The 23,814-nt window shown below is 33.4% G+C and overlaps 3 protein-coding genes and 1 pseudogene across 10 annotated transcripts; 2 read left to right on the top strand and 2 right to left on the bottom strand.

The window, feature by feature from the left end:
* Positions 1-782: 782 nt before the first annotated feature.
* LOC103497371 (histone-lysine N-methyltransferase CLF) lies at positions 783-10,435 on the top strand. Of its 3 annotated transcripts, XM_051079544.1 has the most exons (18): positions 892-1,009; positions 1,195-1,500; positions 2,114-2,212; positions 2,324-2,643; positions 3,578-3,739; positions 4,810-4,894; positions 5,058-5,213; positions 5,292-5,339; positions 5,465-5,536; positions 5,640-6,373; positions 6,810-6,945; positions 7,283-7,506; positions 7,761-7,892; positions 8,557-8,647; positions 9,335-9,382; positions 9,459-9,587; positions 9,707-9,784; positions 9,870-10,435. In XM_051079544.1, exons 2-18 carry the CDS (start codon positions 1,435-1,437, stop codon positions 10,059-10,061), a joined length of 2,772 nt encoding a protein of 923 aa, XP_050935501.1. In that variant the 5' UTR covers positions 892-1,009; positions 1,195-1,434; the 3' UTR covers positions 10,062-10,435. The 3 variants fall into 3 exon arrangements, with proteins under 3 accessions (XP_008457756.2, XP_050935501.1, XP_050935502.1); XM_008459534.3 differs by having other exon boundaries at positions 783-1,500; XM_051079545.1 differs by lacking the exons at positions 892-1,009; positions 1,195-1,500; positions 2,114-2,212 and having other exon boundaries at positions 2,428-2,575.
* Positions 10,436-11,862: 1,427 nt separating this feature from the next.
* LOC103497372 (PI-PLC X domain-containing protein At5g67130) lies at positions 11,863-16,054 on the top strand. 6 transcript variants are annotated; one of them, XR_539393.3, is made up of 9 exons: positions 11,874-12,128; positions 12,232-12,354; positions 12,454-12,591; positions 13,034-13,132; positions 13,263-13,566; positions 13,657-13,877; positions 13,955-14,041; positions 14,726-15,155; positions 15,887-16,054. XR_539393.3 is itself a non-coding variant. In XM_008459535.3 (8 exons), exons 1-8 carry the CDS (start codon positions 12,012-12,014, stop codon positions 14,936-14,938), a joined length of 1,302 nt encoding a protein of 433 aa, XP_008457757.1. In that variant the 5' UTR covers positions 11,863-12,011; the 3' UTR covers positions 14,939-15,262. The 6 variants fall into 6 exon arrangements, 3 of the variants coding, with proteins under 3 accessions (XP_008457757.1, XP_050935499.1, XP_050935498.1); XR_539395.3 differs by having other exon boundaries at positions 11,888-12,058; XR_539394.3 differs by having other exon boundaries at positions 11,930-12,159.
* A 478-nt stretch (positions 16,055-16,532) lies between these two features.
* Positions 16,533-18,922, bottom strand: LOC103497375 (F-box protein At5g67140). Its single transcript, XM_051079543.1, has 5 exons — positions 18,528-18,922; positions 18,279-18,425; positions 17,854-17,989; positions 16,972-17,070; positions 16,533-16,873 (listed from the first exon to the last, which is right to left on the bottom strand). Exons 1-5 carry the CDS (start codon positions 18,644-18,646, stop codon positions 16,676-16,678), a joined length of 699 nt encoding a protein of 232 aa, XP_050935500.1. The 5' UTR covers positions 18,647-18,922; the 3' UTR covers positions 16,533-16,675.
* Positions 18,923-20,499: 1,577 nt separating this feature from the next.
* LOC103497374 (F-box protein At5g67140-like) lies at positions 20,500-22,917 on the bottom strand (annotated as a pseudogene).
* Positions 22,918-23,814: the final 897 nt, after the last annotated feature.

Genomic DNA, 23,814 nt, shown 5'->3' with positions numbered 1-23,814 from the left:
AGACTAAAAATTCAACCAATTTATTTATGTTAAATGCAAATCATCGTAACAATTAACATAACTTAATTCTAAAGGACAAAAATAAAAGATAAAAAACGAATTCATGCATTGTATAGAATCTTTGGTGATTTGTGAAATATATGATTTGGGAGTGATTTTGAAAAGTATTAAAATAAAATCATACCTATAATCACTACACATCAATCAAATGTTGGATTTTGAACTTTTAGTGACACCTTAAATACTATTAGAATTTATTTTGAATCTAAGTGATTTGGATCATTCTAAAAAAGAAAAGAAAAACCTCTAAAATATTTTCATCTCTCTCACAACCAACAGATTTTCGAGAGTTTGAAATAGGTCTTTTCTAATTGAAATCGACATCGAAATTTGAATAAAAAATTGCACTCTTTATCAAATTGAAATGATCAAAATCTCGATCGAGATGGAGTTCAAAATTATACATATTGTTTCTTCAAATTACAATCTTTGATAGAATTTGAGTGATCATAAATATTTAATTCATTTGTTTTTCTCAAATCATTGGTGAGAGTCAATTAACTATAAATATTTGATTAATTGTAAATATTAAATCAATCATCAAATCATTACAAATCATGAAATACCTTTAAATTCGAAATCTTTGTTGAACGAAGAAATACTATTCCATCCCTTTGTGAAAGATGAAAACTTTTTGAGTTATTTTCTACCATTTCCACAAATGATTTAGAGGAAAGATGAAATATTTTAGGTATTTTAAAATCAATTCAAAAAATCATTGACAATGTTTTGGTTTAGAGTTGACATTTTGAGCAATAGGAACAAACAGACTTATGATTTTCATTAGAGGATTAATTGTATCGGTAAACATTTTGTGAATCCAAAGCCTTTGAATTTGCTAATCACTTTTCTCCATCATCTCTGAAAAATCTCAGCTTTTGGTTCATCCAGAGTGGCTACACATTCCACCATTGGACGAGAACCTCAAAGCTCTACACTTTGTTACAGTGTATAAATTCAAAAACACAACCTCACTTTCCTTTTCCCACCAAAATTTTCTCTCGATCGTTGCACCAAACCAACACGTTTCTATCCCAATTTCCTCTTTTTTTTTTTTTTTTCTTTTTTCTTTTTTTTTTGACTTTGATTTCTGAACAGTTCATATTCTCCGGTTTATATATTCTTGTAATCCAGAATGCCCATCATGGCCGCACGCCAAATTTGGATTAACCCAATTCCATTTTCAATTGAAGATGCCTGATTTTGCTGACTTTAGGGTTTGCTGCCGATAACCCACCTCAGTTTTTACTTTTTTGCTTTGTGTTTTTTTTTTGTTTTTTGGATTTTGGTTTCCCACTGTATGAATTGGACCCTGATCCGAACCCCCATTGTGGATTTGGGTTTGAGTTTTCATCGGCAGCTTCGCCAAAGTCAATGGCGTCGAAGGCTTCTTTGCCTTCACCTTCAGCAGATAGATCGGACATGCCCGATGACACTCAGGTAATTAGATTTTCTTCCCTTTCTTTTTCCTCTATTACCCAGAATTTAGAATGTAACTGCGGGCGAGAATCTGTTGAAAATTTTGTTTTCTGGATATCATTTACGAGTATTGTTTTTTGATCAAACTTGTCAATTTTGACGACGGCATTGTCAGAAATAGTGTCTTTTCATCATCGTGTTTAAGATTTGTTTACATTTTGATGAGATGCTCGATCCATTGGTGCTTTGATAACTTTCCAACGACATCCGGAAGTTTTAGCATAAAATCCTGGGGTTGTGTCATTGTGTATGTGTGTGTTTTGTTGCTAGGGAATGTACTTTGGCCGAATGGATAAACTTCATTGTTTGTTGTTTTTCTGCTCTTTGTTGGTGTAATTGGCTGCATCTTGTTCTGAGTGTAATCTTTCTTTACTTTGGCCAAATGGATGACCATTCTGTAACTCCATTTATGGCCTCGCTTTGCCTTCCATTCTTAATATTTCATACATCAATAAAATACATGTTTTCTTAAAAAAAGCAGCTAATCTTTTGTTAATATCTAAGCTTCTCTTCCTCTTTGGAGAGTTTACCATATACTTAATCTCCAACATTTTTTTTTACTCCTATGATGCAGCTGAAACCACAAGGACAAGATCCTACTCCTAAAGAAATCTTATCAGTCATTGAATTTCTAAAGAAGCAAGTCGCTGGCGAACGTTGTAACTCTGTACAGGTGCTTAAATCATGGTCGCCCAAATTTCTCATTTCATTGGCTAATTTAGTTGAGTTTTGCGTTCATATTGTATCAATTGTTGATTTCTATTGGATCTTCCTTGCTCTTTAGAAAAGAATGGAGGAAAACAAGCAGAAGTTGGCTGGCATCACCACTCACTTGTTGAAATCATCTACAGAAAGAAGGATAAGAAGGCTAAGTGATTCAGATAAGGGGGTGGATCTATTGACGAAGAGGCAGAAGGATGCACTTGATATGCAGAATGGTATAGATGTAAGTGATGGCGAAAATGACCGATCTCAAGAAGATGGCCATGCATCTTCTGCAGTTCTTCTTGGATCTAATGTTGCAGTAAGAAATGCTGTACGACCCATTAAGCTTCCTGAAGTTAAAAGATTGCCTCCTTATACTACATGGATATTTTTGGACAGGTTTGTTAAGGCTCAAGGCCCACAGTCCTGCCCCTTGGGTTTTTTCATTAGTTTAGAAATAGTAATAATTAGGAATTTTCCATCTTTATTAACTAAATAAAATCAAATTTACTAAGCCTAAATGCAAAATGTCTTGCGTTTGGGATGTTTTTTAATCTCTCTCTCTCTATTTCCACTTCAACTTTATGTAGTACTTTCATACTTAGTGTGCCTCACAGAAAAAAAGATCTGCACTTTTGTTTCACCTTCTGCTTAAACCCCAGAAGACAATGTTGTGCCTTGAGCTTTAAGAAAACATAAAAATAAGTAAAAGAAACTCTAGGGGAAATCAGATAATGACAATGACCTATGTTTTCCGAAAGGAACTATAGGGGAATGAAATAAAAACTTGATTTTTTTGTTTTTGTTTTTGTAGAACAACATATAAAATTTTTCATCAAGAAAATGAAAACAAACTAATGCTTAGAGATACAAACTAAAAGTATCAAATATACCAAAACTGAAAACTTCAGTGCAAGATAAAAACCCAAAACAAAACGAGGGGTAGGAAATAAGTAACAAGAAAGTACAATACACTTGAATTTTTGAAATGGAAGCATCCCAACTTTGACAAATGACTGAAAAACTACTAGAGAGAACACCAATAAGTGATGGGGCATTGAACTATGTGAAGCCTTTAGGATAGATAGTATCTTAGGTATGAGGAAATCCTAGCTTAACAGTGACTTGAAAGGTTTGTAATTTACAGTTTGCACTTTTAATTAGTAGGCCAATGTTTGGTGGCCAAATGAAACTATATTATTAATTCACTTCTTATTAGTCTGTCTTTGCCTTACAATATCTTTGATTTATGTTAAGCCAATCATTTCTGCTTATGTGTAAAACTTAATCAGAAGAACTACTTGTTTCATTAATAGTTATGATTTTGGTGCAGAAATCAGAGAATGACTGAAGATCAATCTGTGGTTGGTCGAAGGAGAATTTATTATGGTCAAAGTGGAGGCGAAGCCCTCATTTGCAGTGACAGCGAGGAAGAAGTAATTGATGATGAAGAGGAAAAGAGAGATTTTGTGGAATCTGAAGATTATATACTTCGGTTGGTACAACCAAATCGATTGTATTCAGACATATGCTAATGATGAATGATATATTCAAGTTTCACTGTCAGTTGTTGTCCATAAGCTATCTTTTACAAGAAATGTAGGAAAAGACAGAGAAAAAACCAGGATGTTTATGAAGTTGAAGATAGTGACAAAAGCACAAGTGTATACTATGCAAAACCTACATGGGACATGTTGGTAGACCAACATGTTTGAATAAAAAGATCAACATGCTTGCGGATTTGGTTTTTTGTATGACCATATATTCTTCCATTTTTACTCAATGGAACTTGTTGCAGTATTAATAATAGAAAGACCAGCATGCTTGAATAAGTATTTCCCAAACAATCAGCTGACATACTTATATTAACATAAGTTGTTGAGTAGTTTAAGGAAAACTGGTGATAGCTGCTAGTTTTGCCTCTCTGTACTGCTCTTATCTTTTTCTCATTGAATGTTGACTAACATGCACATTGCACACGCTAGGTTTGCTCCTCCCCTTCTCTCTCCTTTCTCATTGAATCATAATCACCTCTCTTTTCCTTATCTCCTATCTATTGAAGCCTGTCCCCTTTCCTTTTTCACGGCTCTTAGGGTCTTGAGTCCTAGCCAGTTGGCTACTGCCCTCTTTTTTACTTCAAGTTGGTCTCTTCTCATTCTCATGCGCAAAGAACTTTATTTTTCACCTTTTGATTTTCTGTAGAATCACAACTTTCTAATCCCATGATAGCATCTCAAATTCTCAATAACACTAACTCCTTTATCACATGCCTTCTCCAGATCCTTTTTTAGGTTATAGCACTTTTTCTTCCTCCTCCTGGTCCTATGATTTTTGTTTTATAGACATCATAAAGTTTTCTTTCTTCTTTGAAGTTGTTTGAGAATCATCAGACAGATTTTCCAATTGATGTTGATTTTTTTTCATGTGCTAAATGTTATCTCTGATCATCGTTAGTTTAACATTTCAGTTGGATGTATGATGGACAAGTGCTCTTTTTTTCTTTTTTTCTTCTTCTTCTTTTTGCTAAAACTATGTGAAGTAACTAGCTATTATTTATCTCGACAGGATGACTATGAAAGAAATTGGTTCATCAGATCTGGTGCTAGAGTCACTTGCCAATTGTTTCTCTAGAAGTCCCGGTGAAATAAAGGTATGGAATTCTATATCGCATAATATAAAATTTAGATGAGCTTTTCTTCTCTGCTCCATCTGATTAAAACTGGTCATAGAGTGTAAGCTTTGGTCCAGCTGTTTCCCATTTGCTTTGTGCTGGCTTTACAGAGATATGAAACACCATCAAACATCTTATACAGGCAAGATATGAAGTGCTTACCCAGGGAGAAAAGGCTATAGGGTATTTCAATAATAGGATCAACGAGGAGATCTCACATATTGGAAGTACTCTTCTTGATAAAGATCTTGATGCAGCTCTTGATTCTTTTGACAATCTGTTTTGCCGTCGTTGTCTTGTAAGTTTTCTGTAATTGCTATTCTCTGAGTTGTATTTATAGTATTTACTCAATATTTGGTACGTTTTCTTGCTACAGGTCTTCGATTGTAGACTACATGGTTGCTCCCAAGATCTTGTTTTTCCTGTAAGTTTATGCTAAAAGATAATCTTGTATGTACGTGATTGTATGTATATATTTTCTTGTATCTATCTTATGAATAGATGTTATGTTGTCATTGATTGCAATTATTGTTCTAAAATAAAACTCAGGCTGAGAAACAACCTAAATGCGGCACCGTAGGTGAGGAAAATGTACCCTGTGGTCCACTCTGCTATCGATCAGTATGTGTTGGTTTTTTCTACCATTATGATTTCTTGGTTTGATTATTGAACAATATTTTTGTTATGCATATCAATAGTCAAAACCTTGTGTGTTTGTTCACAGGTACTGAAATCAGACAAAAATGGTATAGGGGGTTCTCCGCTTCGCAGTGACTTGGAAGAAAAACATCCCATTTCATCTGGTGGTCCTGGAGCTCAAATCTCCACAAAGAAGAAATCTTCTTGTAAAGCTGGTCGAAGAAGGGCAAAGTCCTATCAGAGTGAAAGTGCCTCATCAAATGCAAAGAACATATCAGAAAGCAGTGAGTCAGAGAATGGACCCAGGCAGGATGGGAATACTATTCATCAATCACCTCCACTGAATTCTAAGATAACAGCGGTGGGTGAACTTCGAAAAAGGAACAGCAAGCGTGTTGCTGAGCGTGTTCTCATTTGCATGCAGAAACGGCAGAAGAAAATGGCTGCTTCTGAGTCAGAATCTCTAGCTAGTGTAGGTCATTGTCCAAATGACATGAAATTAAAATCTAACTCATGTAAAGAAAACGATGATAGTAGCTCCTCTTCACGTAAGAATATTAGATCTCCTACACCTGGAAGGCCTAGGAGGAGGGAATCCCTGACTCAGAAATGCAACAAACTTGAGCAGAATGAAACACTCAATAATTCATTAAATGAGATTATTACTCATCTACCAGCCGACAGTTGTGATGACAACTCAAGGAAAGAAGAGTGTGTGGATGAAAATTTATGGAAGCAGGACTTGGCAAATGATAAATCTTGGAAGCCTATAGAAAAAGGTCTCTATGAGAAGGGCATTGAGATTTTTGGTAGGAACAGGTCTGTGCATACTGTTACGTTTTCTTGTTTAACTCTAGAATATCTTACCGATGTTATTCCATGTAAGCTTGATTCTATGATTTAGCAAATTTGATTCTTTCCAATGGTTTTGTATCCTGTGAAATAGCAATGGAGAAATTATTTAATCCTACATCATATAGGCTTCTAGGCATTTCTACAGTTTTTGTTGTTTCCATTTACCTACTGCATATCTTGTTATAGGCTTATGGTACATTGTAAATTTGCCTCTCATTTTTCCCTGGGAAATTTGTTAGCATCTTGAATTTGGAACACAAAGTACTAATTTGGTAAACTGGATATAGTTAAGACCGACAGTTTTATACATACAATGATACGATTTGCTATCTGTAGATTCATACATTATTGTTGGAGTTTATGCACATTATAATTTATATGGTTTTCATCTTTCATATAGCTGCTTAATAGCAAGGAATTTACTAAATGGGATGAAGACCTGTTGGGAAATTTTTCAATACATGAATTACTCTGAGAACAAGAATTGCAGCCAAGTGGGAGATGGATCAAATTCTCATCTTGAAGGTTACACCAAGGTTAGGATTCTTTTAAAGTTTTTCTATTCAAGATATTAATCGTAGTTAGGAGAGTTTCGTTGTTCCTTTTTCATAGTTTCATTTACTATACTTTATGCTTTTTTGTTGTTTCGTTTATGACTTTTAGGTTTCTTTTTCTCCTTGTATACTATATTTTGCAATATTATTCTCTTTTTCGTCTTCTTAATGAAAAGTGTGGTATCCTTTTCCAAAGAAAAAAAGGTTGGATTTTGGAATCATGATCAATATGCTTCCAGTTTGCCTCTCTCGTGTTCCATTTTTATCACTGTCTGCATTTTTTCCCCTTTAGTACTAAGTTTAATGATGAAATTTTCAGGGTAGTAATGAGGTGAGAAGAAGGTCGAGATTCTTGCGTAGAAGGGGTAGAGTCCGTCGACTAAAATATACTTGGAAATCAGCTGCTTACCATTCAATTCGGAAGCGAATAACTGAAAGGAAAGATCAGCCGTGCAGACAATATAATCCATGTGGTTGCCAAACTGCCTGTGGAAAGCAGTGTGCCTGTCTTTTAAATGGCACCTGCTGTGAGAAGTACTGTGGGTGAGTCCTTAGATTCAGAAATCAATTATTGATTGGTTTCCACGGTCATAGAATGGGGATGCCATTTGAATTTCGTTTTTCTTTGTTCTCTTAGTGTTCTTCGTATATTTTCCAACCTCTTTCATGATTATTGGCTTTGAGACTCATTTGGTTTATCTTAATCTTTATTATTTCTATTTTTTTTATACATGCATCATTTTGTAGGAAATATTAATGATCCATTTACATTTTAATCTTTCAATTGACATTTAAAGGTGCCCTAAGAGTTGCAAGAATCGTTTTAGAGGATGCCATTGTGCCAAAAGTCAATGTCGTAGTCGTCAATGTCCTTGTTTTGCAGCAGATAGAGAATGTGATCCAGATGTCTGTAGGAATTGTTGGGTCAGGTGAGTTCATTTTTTTATTTTCAATCGTTTGTTGAGATGTTATTTAGAACAGGAATGATGAGGGACTATGTATGTGAGTATGATAAGCTGATGAATGTCTGCCAATCTTTTTAATCGTTTATTTAGTTGTTTTTCATAAACTGTACATCTGGTGAGAATCAACAAATAAGCAAGATTTTCAGCAAATCTAGAATCTGTTACATTCCTCATGTCACTGCATGTTTCTTATTTATAAATTCTGTTCTAAATATGCTTACTGGCACAAGGTGCTTTTAACTTCAGTAGGTTGTTTTCATTTTAAAATGTTGATTGCTGAAAGCAGTTTGTTCTTATAAAAAAAAAAGGATAGCTGCATTTAGAAAAGGACATCCATATCAGCATTTAACGATCCAATCATCATTTCATTAGTTTAAAGTTAAATCAGGGGCCATTTAGAACTATTCTGCAAACCTGAGGGACCAAAGTGTATCTTTTGAAACCTCAAATAGACATCAACTTCAAACTTGAGAGACAAAACGTACATTTTGCTAATTATTTAATTTGTGTACCTGTGTGCATGGTTGTACATGTCATGCATCAATCAGTTATTAGATTTTATCTTTTTGGTTTTTACTGAGAGCATTTTGCTGTGCACATTAACTTACTGTGCAACTTGTCTTTGTAGCTGTGGTGATGGTACTCTTGGGGTTCCCAACCAAAGAGGTGATAATTATGAGTGCAGGAACATGAAGCTTCTTCTCAAACAACAACAAAGAGTAATCACATCTTTACTGTTTCTTTTCGGTTCTTTCTTAGTTTTTCAAACTTAGTTTAAGGCTTTTGTTAGTTTTATTGCATTTTGTTGAAGCATAACTTGCTCATGACTACAATAACTTTAATGCTGTATACATTATAAATTGTTCTTGGGAGGAAACAGCATGTTCTGTATGGATGTTTTTTCCTGCAATCATTGACTATTTTGTTATCAAGGTAGATTCTAACTCGATAACATCTTTTAGGCCTTTGGTCATGTACCTCAAAGTGATTGTATCAGTATTTTTTAATTGAACTTGGTGATTAAACATATTTTTTTGTTAGTCATTGTTTTTCTTATCCTGGCTGATTATTCACGAAGAGGCTACAGGCAAGTTTTGATAAATCAAGTTTAAGATGATGATTTATAGCTAGCAATGTTATAGAAGTGTTCGTGGGTTGTTTTGTTAGTCATTGTCTTTCTCTCCACTAGTATGAAATTGTTCCATCAACCTAAAGTTTGAGGTTCAATCTCCCATCCCACACATTGTCTTTTTATTTCTTCTCTGTAACTAATTATAATTGGGAAAGTTTATGGCTTTGAGACTGGAACATCATTTTGTATTCTAGGAGGGATTCGGTTACAGTTTGTTATTGATGGGAGTTTACTGTGATAGCTTCTTGACTCGTGTTTGGTTCCAATTTGTTAGGTGTTACTCGGAAGATCAGATATATCTGGTTGGGGAGCATTTCTAAAGGTAACATCAAGTTCAATCTATGGTAAACTTATGTTCTAATGCTGCTTCCCTTGCTAAATTGTATCGCCAATTCCAGAATAGTGTTGGCAAACACGAATATCTTGGCGAGTATACTGGGGAGTTAATTTCACATAGGGAGGCTGATAAGCGAGGCAAAATATATGATCGTGAAAACTCGTCATTTCTGTTCAATTTGAATGACCAGGCATGTTTCTGTTCTAACACATCTGGAAACACTAGCATTGCCTCAATTTAATTCATTTTTGGTAGTAACTTGTGGACTCCTAATGCAAGTTCTGACATGCTTTTGTATGGTTTGTTTAGTTTGTTCTTGATGCATACCGAAAGGGTGATAAACTAAAATTTGCTAATCATTCTCCAGATCCGAACTGCTACGCCAAGGTACATGAACATTCTATGCATCTTTTCATCGAAATCTGTTAATAATTCCATAATGCCTCCGTTCAACTTCTAACATCTATTGCAGGTCATCATGGTGGCAGGAGATCACCGGGTTGGTATCTTTGCCAAGGAAAGAATCAGTGCTGGGGAGGAACTCTTTTATGATTATAGATACGAGCCTGATCGAGCCCCGGCTTGGGCTAGGAAGCCTGAGGCATCGGGATCAAAAAAGGATGACGGTGCTCCATCGAGCGGTCGAGCGAAGAAACTCGCTTAATTTAACGATTCATTCGAGACTTGGTAAGTTAAAAATTATTGTTATTCTTTTAGACAAAAGAAGCAGTCCTCATTGATGGTAGATCATAGGTGTTATTCTTGGATCAATTTGTAGAGAAAGATCATTACTTACTTCCATAGGAAAATTTCGACTCGATTTTTACTATCCCTTTTTGTGACCACATTGAAGTGAAAAGCTTGAGGGTTTTGGGGTGGAGAGGATACAGACGTTTATGATTCAAACTGACACTCTGATTGGTTAATTGTTTAAAGAACAGATGGGAGAGAATTCAAAGCCAAGAATTTCATCATTTTCTCCTATGAGTTTGTCAAATTATCTTATTAAATACTTGAAATTTATACGATCTTCCCTTATATGATCTCAATCAAGTATGATCTCAAATTCACTTGATTGATTTGCAAGAGGCTATGTTTGTTTATCATTTGAAGCCATATCTAACAATTCAAGCCGAGTTGCTTTAGCTTGTGACATTTTCTTTCTTATCACTCACCTATCACAATTAAAGTAGATTTGCAAACACGAAAAAGAATACCAATTCCATCGTAGAATGGAGAATAGCATCATGTAAACATAATGAAGAATCTATAAAATAAATTAACATATCATTTGATGATCCGTTAAAATTATGAATAAAAATAGTAGATAAAAAAGGATAGTACTACAAAACCCGAAACCAATCTATTAAAGAAGAATTAAAATGGCATGATATGAAGACAATCAATCTGCAGAATGCAGAAGGGAAGGTGGCCTACCATGTGATGAGCACTCAATTCAAAAAGTACTTCTCAAAGTTAAAAGCATTCAAAAGCTGTCCCCAAATTTCAACTTCAACCCCTCTCATTCATTCATTCATTCATTACCTTATCATTTCAATCCTTTTCATTTCTTAATGAGGAAGAACCTAGAAGTAACATTATTACCCATTTCAACTACTTTTATTTTTGACTTTGGAGAAACAAAAATTAATCACTTTAAACTTAGTTTGAGATAAAATAGCGTTTGGTAAAATTCAATTTTAAATGTAAAAAATATGAAATACTTCTATTTTAAACGTGAATGAAAGATAATACTAAATTGTTGTGATTAACAATTTTGACTAAATAGACTTCCTATCAAAATTTGCTATCATAATTTACATTTTTAATCAATTATTCAAAATGTTATATCATATGCACATTTTGCACTTAAATTTATATCTTTTTTCTTTAAATTATAATCTAACTATAAGCTTATTTAAAAAGAAATAGGTTTAATACATATCTAGAAAACATATGATAATTGTTGAAAGCAAAATTGGTGGCATTGAACCAATCAATTTGAAAATTTTTCAAAATAGATATTGGATTTGTGAGGAATATACTAAATAAACAAAACAATTTTTAATTTATAATTGAAAAATAATGAAAATTTGTTATACTAAAAGTGATTTTAACAAATTTATTCTCAAACAATCTTACTAAACACTCAAACTAAATAAGATGTAATAAAAGCAATTTAGACACAACTTTAGTCCAACTTACATAACTTTTTAAATATTCTACTATTACTTCGATGATTTTATGCATGTTTGAATATAAGAGTGTTTCTAATAATCGAGAAAGTCATTCTTTCTTGACGAACCCTAAAACGATATTCATGAAGTAGAATAAAGTAAGATAGGGTATGAGAAAAAGGAATTTAGAAGTCCTAGAAGATGCAAAAAGGAGATATGGTACAAAACGACATAGTTTCAAGATCCTTAAATTAAATAAAATAAAGTATGAAAGAGAGCAATGAAAAGAAATATAAAGAGGTTTAAGTTTGTCTTAAAATAAGAGAAAAATTAAAGCTAAGGGAAGGAAGAAAAAAATCCCGCGTTTGATACCCAAAATTTGTCATCTTCCCTTTTGCTTTGCTCGATCTTCTTCTCTCTACTGTCTGAGCTCTGCAATGTTATCAAGCAGTTTATGGGAAATTCCTTCTTCGTCTGCCATTTTGTACATCTTTCTGACTCTCTTCTCATTCCTTATTTCCATTTCATTCGCTTGCTTTAATGGAAATTGCCAGGTTCTTGCTTCTTTTTCTACTGAATCTCGATGTGGGTGTTCTTTTTTTTTTTTTTTTTTCCTTTTTCCTTTCTGGGTTTTCATTAAACTTTGAGAATCTTCAGGTTTTGGAAGCTTGTACGGCTGCTACGGATTGTGGGTCAGGTCTCTATTGTGGGAATTGCCCTGCTTCTGGCAAGAACCAACCTGTTTGTACTAGAGGCCAAGCAATCGTTCCCACTTCTGTTGTATGTTTTTTAGTTGATAGATTTCTTTAGAATGGTAATTGAATGATAATATTCGATTTTGTTTGATTTTGATTTGTTTTTTGTTTCTCTGAGATTTAGATTAATGGGTTGCCATTCAACAAGTACACTTGGTTAGTGACTCATAACTCGTTCAGTATTGTTGATGCTCCGCAATTGGATGGAGTTCAGAGATTGACGTTTTACAATCAAGAGGATACTGTAACTAATCAATTAAGAGTATGTGATTTCAAGCTTGTTGTTTATTACCATTTTGATCTGTATGTTTCTTGGATTTCGGAAGACAAATGGTGTGTCTCATCCTTTACGTTATAAATTTGTTTTAGTGTTTTAGATAATTGTTGGACGATATAATATTAAATAAACGATTTAACATAGAATTAGAGTAGGTGATCTAGGAGGTCCCGTGTTTAAACCCCTCCAATGTTATATTTACTCTCTAATTAATATGAATTTCGACTTATCGGGTCTTCTAAACATTTCAAGTTGAGAGTGTTAAATTAATATAATATTAAATTCGTCTCCAATTATCAGCTTAACTTTTGGGTCAATAGATGATTTGACATAAATGTTTCATTTTACGCTCTGTTTGTTATATTCAGTTCTTTTACTAGTAAGCATTGTTGATCTTTTATGTTTCTCGATTTCACTTTTTCTTCAGAATGGAGTGAGGGGACTGATGCTGGATATGTATGATTTCCAAAACGATATCTGGCTCTGCCATTCATTCAGGGGACAATGTTTCAACTTCACTGCTTTTGTAATCAATCTTCTTCCATCTTCCACTTTTTTCCCATTTATGATGTTGAAAAATGAAAATGTTGATTGGCCCTTTTGGTTCTGTAAGCAAGATTGTGAATTTGTGACTATTGATATTTGGGTGTTCTCAGCAACCAGCAATTAACACATTAAGAGAAGTGGAAGCATTCTTAACTGAGAACCCAACTGAAATTGTGACCATTATAATTGAAGACTATGTGCATACTCCAAAGGGGTTGATAACTTTATTCACCAATGCTGGGCTGGACAAATACTGGTTTCCAGTGTCCAAGATGCCAAAGAAGGGAGAAGATTGGCCTACAGTCACTGACATGGTGCAACAGAATCATCGGCTTCTTGTTTTCTCATCCATCGCATCAAAGGAAGCCGAGGAAGGAATTGCTTACCAGTGGAAGTACATGTTGGAAAACGAACGTAAGCATAAAGTGAATGCATTGTTATTCTTGACTTTGAGTTTTGTCTTGAATCTTGATGATGAATAAGTTCATAATCTTTGGATTTCAGCTGGTGATCCTGGAGTTGTACCTGGTTCATGCCCAAACCGAAGAGAATCGAAACCACTGAGATCAAGGAGTTCTTCTCTGTTCCTTCAGAATTACTTCCCTACATATCCAGTGGAAGCTGAGGCTTGCAAGGAGCATGCCAATCCACTTTTTAATATGATCTCCACATGCTATAAAGCATCTGGGATCTTGCCAAACTTTTTGGCTGTTAATTTTTACATGGTATGAGTTAGTTCACTTAACAACGAGTATCAACTGAAATTTACAATGAGTAACATATCATGATGAATATCATGCAGAGAAGTGAAGGCGGAGGAGTCTTCGATGCTTTGGATAAGATTAATGGCCAGACGCTATGTGGGTGTAGCACACTTGCTGCCTGCCAGGTTTGTCCAGACAAGTTTTCAAATTGCTCACTATGTTGAAGTTTATTAATATGAACTAGTTTACATTTGGTCAATCACTCCTGAACTTTTTTGTTTCTCAGAATTCTTGGTTTGGTCTAGGCATTTGAGTTTCTTCTTTTGATTTGGTGTTTTGTTTCTCAGAAAGGCTTTTATTTTTAACTTATGGAAATATAAGTAATGTTTATTCCAAAAAAAAAAAAACTGTTTTTCATTGTTTAACCCTTTCCTTTTATATTTGTGATTCTTCTATCCTTTCCTTTTATAGTTTATTATTAAAATAATTGCAAGACATTATATATTTGAATAACAGTGAAAATTCTGTTTTGGGGACATCAAAAACAGCAAATGTTCATTATTTTGCTTCTACCTTCTTGTATAAAAACCAATTCGAGAAATACTTTTAAAAACACAAGGCACCTTTTTTATAACACTTTCCAAAACATGTCAGCTCATCTGTTACGAGTTGACAGTTGTTTTGTGCTTGCCACAACATCCCGTGAACCCATAATTCAACTAATTTATGTTCCATTTTGGGGAATTATCCACAAGATGGTTGGTGGTTTGGTATATTGAATTGTGATTCTGCAAAGTTTATGTTAATGCGACATTGACATCCCCTTAAATATTAATTTACCACGACATCTTATTGGTGCCATTTTCCAGGCTGGAGCTCCTCCCGGTACTTGCAAGAGTATTCCAGCACCTAACACTGGCTCAATGAGCAGTACCTCTGGCAGCTTTACCGGGTCTGTTCAATTCTCGAAATCATCAGCTTCGAGAGTCCATTCGCCGAATCTCTTGGTCCTATGGCTTTTCTACTTACCATTGTTGGCATTCTTAAAAACGACAATCAACACTCATCTAATTGGATTTTGAGCAAGTATTCATGGAGGTTAATGTAGTATATTGTATGTAAAGATTGAGTCATACCTGATGTGCATCCCGGCCATCTTATAGAGATTATTAGAGTGATAGACTCTAACATTAAAGGAAACATATTTTGAGATTTTCATCCAGGGAAGGTAAGTTGTTGCGGAGTTACAGGAGGATCCAAAACCGAAATAGATCGAGCATATGACACGAGCTAGTTCAGGTGTGCAAAATGCTTCACCATGTCACATTTGCTTCATCATTGTTCTAGGATGTAATGCAATTTTCATTAGGATTTGTGTTTATTAAGCTTTGTTCTCTCTTCTGAAATTTGTGTTAGCTTTCCTAATGGTTTCTCAAAAGTGTTTAAGCTTCTCGACCTTGTTAGGCATTTTTATAAACACAAGAAGATGGACAAATTTTTCTTGGAACTAGAAGTGACAATTGGAATATTTGAATTTTATAGAATTGTTGACAAAATGTTCTTTCTTGACAAGCTGTTTGGGAATTTTTACTTATTCAAAATAAACATTTCGTATTAAGGTCCTTTTTGGATATGAGAGATGAGAAAGAAGATTAGATTACCAAAGATTATTCTATATTTTACTAGTCTTAGTTTTTTAAAGTTGATGGGAGAGGTCAAACCGTCGACTTTTAATATGGTAATTGATGCTATTATTTATTGAGCAACACAAGAATTAAGAAGTTTTATATTTTTTATTATTTCATATTTCATCTTGTTAATAAAATATATTCTCTTGAAACAAGAAAATAATTCTTCTCTCTTGGTACAATTAATTTTCTTTTGAAAAATAATTGTCGAGTGCATCAAGGGTTATACGTATATTTGTACTTATATTTTTTCCATCTATGTGAGACCTCAAGATGCATAGAGATCGGTGTAATTTGTTACGGGACCTATTGTTCTTGATTTTTAATCTCTCTATATTTCAGGTTTCCTTGGAGGCAAAATGAAACAATGAGTGGGTGTAAGGCAATCATCTCTCTTATGGATTATATTGAAGACTTCTTTATATACTTTTGTTTGTTCTGATTTGCTTCCTATCTTAATTGGATAATTGTCTCACTCAATTCATTATACCACCATTCATCTTTGCCTAACGCCCCTACTATTCAAACTTGTTTGAGAGAGATTGAATATATCAAAATCATTCTCTTAAATTAGACTTATGTATTTGATATTCTTTAACAAATTCTCACTTACCTATAATAAATACTATTTTAAAATTCTCATATACTGCAATTTTTACTATTTAAATTTTTTTTTTTACAATATTTACTATCTTTTGATTAAACTAAAATAGTTTTCACCACAAACACATTATTATAATTCAAGCTAAAATAATCTCTCTCACAAATGCAAACTAGTCCCAAACACTCCCAGACTTAAATTTTACTATATATCTAATTTGGATAACAAATGGAAACTATTAGAAGAATCTTGATTCTTAGGTCCCAAAGAAATGTAATTATGGGACAATCTGAATATAAACACATTTAGCTCGAAAATATGCGAGCTTAGTTTTTACATACAATTATATTTACACTAGAAGAGAGTATAATTTAGTTTTAAATGATCTGAACGTAACACAATCAGCTTTATTGGGGGAATGATAACAAATCTAATATTTTACTTTTAATGAAGAAAAACACAAAGATGAAGACATATACATACAATAGAAGCTTTACAGGACATATGAAGAATATTTTAATAGCATATTTTCACACAACAGGCCACATAGAATTAAGCAGACTTCTTGATTTTATTTGAAGGGATGGACTTATCGCAACCAAACCAATGAAGCAGTCTACAGGAACCCTCATTCCCCAAACATTTATCGACTCGAGTTTTCGGCATTTACTTACAAGAATAAGAAGTCCGGTCTCTGTTACATGGCGACAGCTCCAAAGGACAATGGTCTGCAGGATTAATAAAGATATGGACTTGGTTAAAGATTGTGTGCAACACATGTAGGTATTATTGTATAGGGAGTGAAGGAGATGCTTAGAATAATAACCTTCAAATTTGGGCAGCTATCTGCAATTGCATATAGAGATACGTCTGTGACAAAGGTTCCACCAATATTCAAGTTTTGTAAAGAGTTGGCTCTGGAAATCTGGGAAGACAAGCAAATATAGTTTTAGGAGAAGGAAGTCATATGTTAGTAAACTACGTAAGATATTGAAATGTGGAAAAAAGTATGTATTTTGGAACAAAAGTAAAGTGAAAGCACATGTGGAATACAAATTTTTTATACGTGGGTGGAGGGATTTGGATTTTTTTTTCTTATTGTTTTATAACCACAAATGCAAACTTCAACTAATCATTCGAGAGAGTTTGTTTGAACCTATAACATTCGATTGTCAAGAAAACTTGTAAAATATTAAATTCTAGGTATGTGGCAATATGGATTATACCTTTTAAGACAACCTCATGATGACTTTAGGAATTTGGGTCTCTAACATTTTGATTGAGAATACATAATTTGGGCGAGTTAATTTCCGCCTATGAAGTACCATTTTTTGAAAGTAGTTTCTTGTTTTTTCTCTTATGAAGATTTATTTCTAAGAACAAGTGGAACCTTACTTCCAAAAATCATGCATTTCCAAAATTTCTGAAGTAGAGAGAACAAGAAAATGTTGCCAAAAACTTCCTCCTAAAGTCCTAAAGTCCTGTAAAGAACATAAAATTTCAGGACAAAGAGAATTTCTCTAACCGGTGTTTACTTTTGGATGGACTCTAGAATATCCAAAACTACGAACGACATATATTCTGGATGATGAACAATTTAGAGAAATCCAATAGTTCAAATCCCATCTAAACTCATTCTCCAATAACAAATCAAGGTCTATTTCTTTAGAAATGTTTGTTCTAAGATAAGATAATATTGAATTCATACCAGTTGCACAACACCCTTGTCGGTGATCCCTGCCATACCCCAAAGCGAAATGGACTTGAGGTTGGGAATGCACTTTGCAAGAGAGATTTCATATAATCCATGGTCTGTTATTTGGCAACCCCAACGGCTCCTTGAGCTGAAGAACACGAACCATAAACATCAATAATTTAACACCAGATTTACAAACACAATTTCAAAGAACCTTCTCCCTAGATTATTCCCAAACAACCTCACAATCTCAAGATAAACCTCTGTTTTTGTGGTTCGTAATCGGAAAGCGAAGCCAATTGAATCGATTAGCGAATTCAAAAAACTAGTTTCATCTCACAACACACAACACCAGTAACTATCTGCAATCAGAAACTACTCGAAGAAAAGCAAACTGATGAAAATTTCACTGAAATTTCAAGAGAGACAGAGATTACATGTCGAGCTCCCGAAGACTGTAGGCATGGCGAATAAGGCGAGCAGTGGAATTATCATCCATCTTCCAACCAGCAAAGCTCAAACTCTTCCTCCTACCGAGAGACAATTTAACTCCTTCCTTCCATTTTCTACATACGCCGCACGCCCTGCGTTTTTCCACAATCGCATAAACCCTCAAATTTAGGGGGAAATAAAAATAGCAATTGAAGAAAAAAAATTCAACAAAGCCGAAATTGAAAATGAATTACTGAGCCAAATCGGTGAAGGAGGTGATCATAGCAAAAATATGAGCCAATAGGTCAATCGGCAATCGATCAATCTCCGGTTCCAACTCCATCTCTACCGACCACACAACAGCCGAATCCATTGTAGCCGTATATCAATTTGGAAGAAGAAGAAGAAGAAGAAGAAGTTTGCGGCGTTGAAAAACGAGGAAATTCACGAGTTGAATTCGTTACTTTTGGCAAAAGATAAGCATAAAAAAGGAAACGGAAGATTCAAAGAAGAGAGAGAAAGAGAGAAGATGTTGACATGATTTCGCCACCATTTCAAGAATCTGAGCTCCAAACATATCCAAATTATATGATACGAACGTACATTTTGTTGGGTATTTTCATGAATTTAGGAAACCTCCATAATGGAATTACTCATCTTGTCTTATTCTCTCGCAAAAACTTCGCTGTATTTGAATTCATCCGACGAATTTAGTCCCAATAAATTTTGAATTTAGTTCCTTGCAGTTAGTTTAAGTTTAAGTTTGAGTAATGAATAGCTGTTCCCAAACCAAAAAACCACTCTTAGAGTTTGTTTAGTTTTCTCAACAGATTATAATGCAATTCAAAATTCATTCTTATATAGTGTTTTCGGTCTCATTCTTAACACCAAATTCATGCTCTCCTCAATTTGTTATGTATTCCAATTTCAAGTAATTCAAACACTCCCTTAGTTTTTTAATTTTTAATTACAGACCCAATTCTCATTAATATTTAACTTATTTAAATAATAAAATCTACCCAAAATATTAACAAATATAACCAAATTTTAATTTTATAGTTATCGGTATCTATAGAATATTTTGTCCTATTTGTAAATATTTTGTCCTATTTTGTTCTATTTGAAATCAGCTTGTAATTATAGTTAATTATGATCAATTTTAATTAGTTTTAATGATGATAATGTAGTGTGAAATATCGTGGTTGAAAATCTAAATCTTAAAACATAAAAAGCAAAATTGAAATAAAATTCAAACTTCAAGCCTTCGAGGATAAACGTGCTTGAAACTAAAGACCAAATAAAAGTATACTCAAAGACCTAGAGACTAAAAATTGGGTGTAAATTAACGTACTTACTAAAGCTTGGGATTCTAATTAATATCATTATTAATTAAGTATAGATTGATACAACCCCTAAGTTCATATTTTTCAATAAATTTGTAGATTAATTAGGTAGGTAAGTTTCATACTCCCCACCTATAGGCAACAAAAATTACGTATTTTCTAAAAAATAGTGGCAGATATAACAATTAGATTCAAAATAATTAAGTATATAGCAACATTTTAAAAAATTGCAAATATAACAAAATTTGTCAAAATCTATCGATGATAGAGGAGTCTATCACTAATAAACCATGTTACAAATATTGCTATATTTATGATTTTTAGAAAATGTTGCTATATATTTAATTATTATTACTAAAATTGTTATTTATTATAATTACGTTTTTTAATCTTTTTCTTTTAAATGAAAAGTTGACTCGGGCCAGAGTGCAATAGAATTTACACAAAAGACAAGTGCATCCCGAATGCATCTAAGTTTTTCTGATAATAAATTGATACATTTACACTTATTATACAACACCGTCGAAACAAACCTATTAATATATGTTTTCTTTTAAAAACTTTTTTTTATTGTTTCTAAAACTTTTTCATCAAGATCAAAGCATTTGAACCAACTAAATGGCACTAGTGAAACAAATGTTTGGTGTACAACCAAATAATAGAGTATCGTAGATTATAATAGCTACTTAGACCAAGAAGGCATTTTATGAGACGCATTATTTATTCCATTAGATAAATGACCTTTGAAAGGTAATTATCAAAGGTCATTATCACGATGACTTGGATAAAAAAGACATTTCGCCCTACAGTTATCGAGCTTCGTTTTTATATACCCTTATATTTATTGTAATTATCATGTGTAACACTTTATTAAGACTAATAATTAAGCAGATATAACAACATTTAAATTAAAACGATAAAAATAGCAAAACATATCTCACTAATATACTCTTAGATTCCACATATATATATAGAATCGTGGACACATTTTTTGGTTATATCTGAAGTGACATATTACTATATTTTACACCCACGTAGAATCAAGAACACTTCTTGATTTTATTTGAAGTGATGGACTTATCGCAACCAAACCGACGAAACAGTCGACAGGAACCCTCATTGCCCAAACGTTTATTGACTCGAGTTTGCAACATTTACGTACGAGAATAAGAAGTCCGCTCTCCGTTACAAGGCGACAGCACCATAGGACAATGGTATGCAGAATTAAGAAAAGAGACTATGCACTGATCATTGAAGATGGAAGGAGATTATTGAGAATATAATTAATCACCTTTAAATTTGGACAATTGTTTGCTATTGCAAGCAATGGTATGTCTGTTATATAGGTGCCACCAATATTGAGGTTTTGCAAGGAGTTGGCTCTTGAAATCTTTGATCAACACAATCAAAATGGAGTGTTAGCAAAAGGGAAGTGGAAATATTGGTTAATGAATTGTGAAAGGGCATCGAATATATACAAAGTGGATGTTAACATGCTTAACCGTATAAACTCGAACTAAGATAGTTTGCATCTTTAAACATAGGTTGATATAGCCAAGACTCCAAATACAAATTAAAAAAATCTCCACTGTGAACTCGGCATAAGATTATTATAACTAGTTCAACCGAAAACTCTTTAATTTTCTACCTTTTAAAACAATTAAAGTCAAGTAAAACTTATAGAAATTAAGGCGGGTAACTATTTTGTTTTTCGGTTTTTTGTCTTTGAAAATTAAATCACTTCTACTGAATTTTCCACAATGATTATAATTTTCGTAAGCTAGACAATTTAGTGTTGTTAAGAGTCAAATTCCAAAAATAAAAACAAAATTTAGAAAACATAAATCATCTTGAAACATTTATACATCATGGAAGCAGTATGTCTAAACCCAACAATCCAAGACGAAGAAAAAGAATCTATAAACAAACAAAAATCTTTTTCAGTTGTCTTAGTAACTAAACTAAATGTGAATGATGATTAATCGAGATAGAGAGGTAAGACAATATCCATACCAATTGCACAACGCCCTTGTCGGTGATCCCTACCATACCCCAAAGAGAAATGGACTTAAGATTAGGAATGCACTTCGCAAGAGAGATTTGGTTCAATCCATGATCTGTTATTTGGCAACCCCAATGGCTTCTCGAGCTAAAAATCCAAAAAAGATATAGATATTACTAAGAGAATCATAGAAGTTTATTTCTTCTCTGAGGACTATACTAACATCTTTTTTCTCGAAAACAAGTTATCCACGTTATTTCTCTAATTGTTTTAGTCATTCATATGATCGAATAAATTAAGAACAAGAAATTGACAAAACTAGCACCCTTTTTTGTTTTAGATTTAAAAAATAGTACGGTTTTAGAAAATTCTTAATTTTATTTATCTCAAAATCAATCTTGATCGAGATCGACCCTGAGATTCTTTCCAAATTTTAAAAACTTCTTTGAAAGATTTATCTCGGTCTCTCTCACTCGAATGCATCATAAAGATTTCTAACAATTTTGTAATGGATACAAACATGGTTAGAGAATGATTACAAATCGAGCTCTCGAAGACTATGTTCATGGCGAATAAGACGAGCAGTGGAATCATCCTTCATTTTCCAACCAGCAAAGCTCAAACTCTTTCTTCTTCCAATTGACATTTCAACTCCATCTTTCCATTTTCTACACACTCCCCTCGCCCTATTAACAGAACAATCCAACAAAATCAAAACACATTCATAAAGAAAAAGTAGAAGAAGAAGAAGAAAAAATAAAACCAAAATTACTGAGCCAAATCGCTGAAGTATGTTATCATAGCAAAAATATCGGCCAATATATAGATCAATCGGTAACCGATCAATCTCCACCGCCGACTCCATCGCTTCTCCTCTCTGGTGTTGTTCTTCACTTCGTATTTCAATTTTCTTTGACACAGAGGAAAGGGGTTGAGAAAATAAGCATTTATAAACAATGATTTGACATCGTATTCATATTGCTCAATTAACATTGTTTGAAGATTCTGAGCTCCAAAGAAATCCACACAAAAATGAAAATATATAGGATAATTTGTTGTGGTCTTAAACATTCATGGGCCACTTTTTAATTTAGTTTGGAGAAGATGAAATCTGTCATGTCTTTCGAAATTGAGGTTTTCTTTGCCCTTCGTTGGCATCATATTCAAGTGGTAATCGCCTTTTGCTTCAACCTCTTCTTTCTTTCTTTCAATTTCATCTCTTTCTTTCTAACTCTCTTGTGTTGGTCTCCTCTCTCACTCACTATAGCTCTCTCTCCCTTTCAATTGCATTTAATGTTTTCCATTTCAAGCTCACTTTATATAATTATTTCAATTCAACTTCTAATTTGCTAAGTTTTAGTAAAATTAACGCATTGACTTTTTTCGGGAAGAAATAACGATTGAGTATCTAAATTAATTTGTTTGTAAAAGTTTAGAAGTCCGGCGTATATATTCAAACAAAGTTTAATGTTTAATTTATGCAATTCAAAGTTTAAAGATATTAATTAATCAAAAGATAAAAAGTTGTAGCAGCCCTTTTTTAAAAAAAAAACTCAATTATATTAGTAAGTTCTCAAACTCATTTTGAGCCTTAGGTTTTGAGATGGGTCCATGGAATCACTTCATGAGAACCTCAATCATCATCCAATCGCTCTCGTTCCCTATGCAACCATCATAACCATCTTCACCATTTAAATTTTATTTTTATTAGTTTAAAAAGAAAAAAATATTGTCGATAATGAAGAAAAATACTTGAGTATAACATCCATGATGTTTGTATTGTTTTTATTCGTTGAGGTCCACCACCTCGTACACACGCTCTAGTTTGTGCACTATTATGAATATGAATATGATAAACTATCAGGGTTGCAATCAACTCGACCAAACCCGATTACCACTTTCGCGAAAAAAAAGGGTCTTGGACTTGGTCCTTCCTAGGGCTAACCTTGAATAATGTGTGGACTCCTAGGATATGTTGGGCTTAAAGGTCCATTTAGGTGGATTTAGGCCCAATTGGGATCATGTCCCCTAAAATGGTGAAAAATATTCCATAACCTTTTCTTTTAGAATTAATCAATGAAAAAATCATTACATTATTAAATTGGTTTTTGTTTAAGTTTGCAAAGACCCTATTGCTCAAATTTAAGTCATTTGGCTTTTTCTTTTTCCGTACAAGGTGTTTTAGAAAACTTGATG

This window comes from Cucumis melo, chromosome 11 (assembly GCF_025177605.1).
Source record: "Cucumis melo cultivar AY chromosome 11, USDA_Cmelo_AY_1.0, whole genome shotgun sequence".
NCBI lineage: Eukaryota > Viridiplantae > Streptophyta > Magnoliopsida > Cucurbitales > Cucurbitaceae > Cucumis > Cucumis melo.
The sequence above is the reverse complement of the archived record's forward strand: the minus strand, read 5'-3'. Positions and strand labels throughout refer to the sequence as shown.

Coding starts and splice junctions, on each gene's coding strand:
- LOC103497371 (XM_008459534.3), top strand. CDS start 1,435: ATGGCGTCGAAGGCTTCTTTGCCTTCACCTTCAGCAGATAGATCGGAC. Junction 2,213..2,323: donor AACGTTGTAACTCTGTACAG/GTGCTTAAATCA, acceptor CTTGCTCTTTAG/AAAAGAATGGAGGAAAACAA. Junction 6,374..6,809: donor GAGATTTTTGGTAGGAACAG/GTCTGTGCATAC, acceptor TCTTTCATATAG/CTGCTTAATAGCAAGGAATT.
- LOC103497372 (XM_008459535.3), top strand. CDS start 12,012: ATGTTATCAAGCAGTTTATGGGAAATTCCTTCTTCGTCTGCCATTTTG. Junction 12,355..12,453: donor CAATCGTTCCCACTTCTGTT/GTATGTTTTTTA, acceptor TCTGAGATTTAG/ATTAATGGGTTGCCATTCAA. Junction 13,567..13,656: donor GTACATGTTGGAAAACGAAC/GTAAGCATAAAG, acceptor TTTGGATTTCAG/CTGGTGATCCTGGAGTTGTA.
- LOC103497375 (XM_051079543.1), bottom strand. CDS start 18,646: ATGGATTCGGCTGTTGTGTGGTCGGTAGAGATGGAGTTGGAACCGGAG. Junction 18,426..18,527: donor TCCTTCACCGATTTGGCTCA/GTAATTCATTTT, acceptor GGAAAAACGCAG/GGCGTGCGGCGTATGTAGAA. Junction 17,071..17,853: donor ACAAGGGTGTTGTGCAACTG/GTATGAATTCAA, acceptor TTGTCTTCCCAG/ATTTCCAGAGCCAACTCTTT.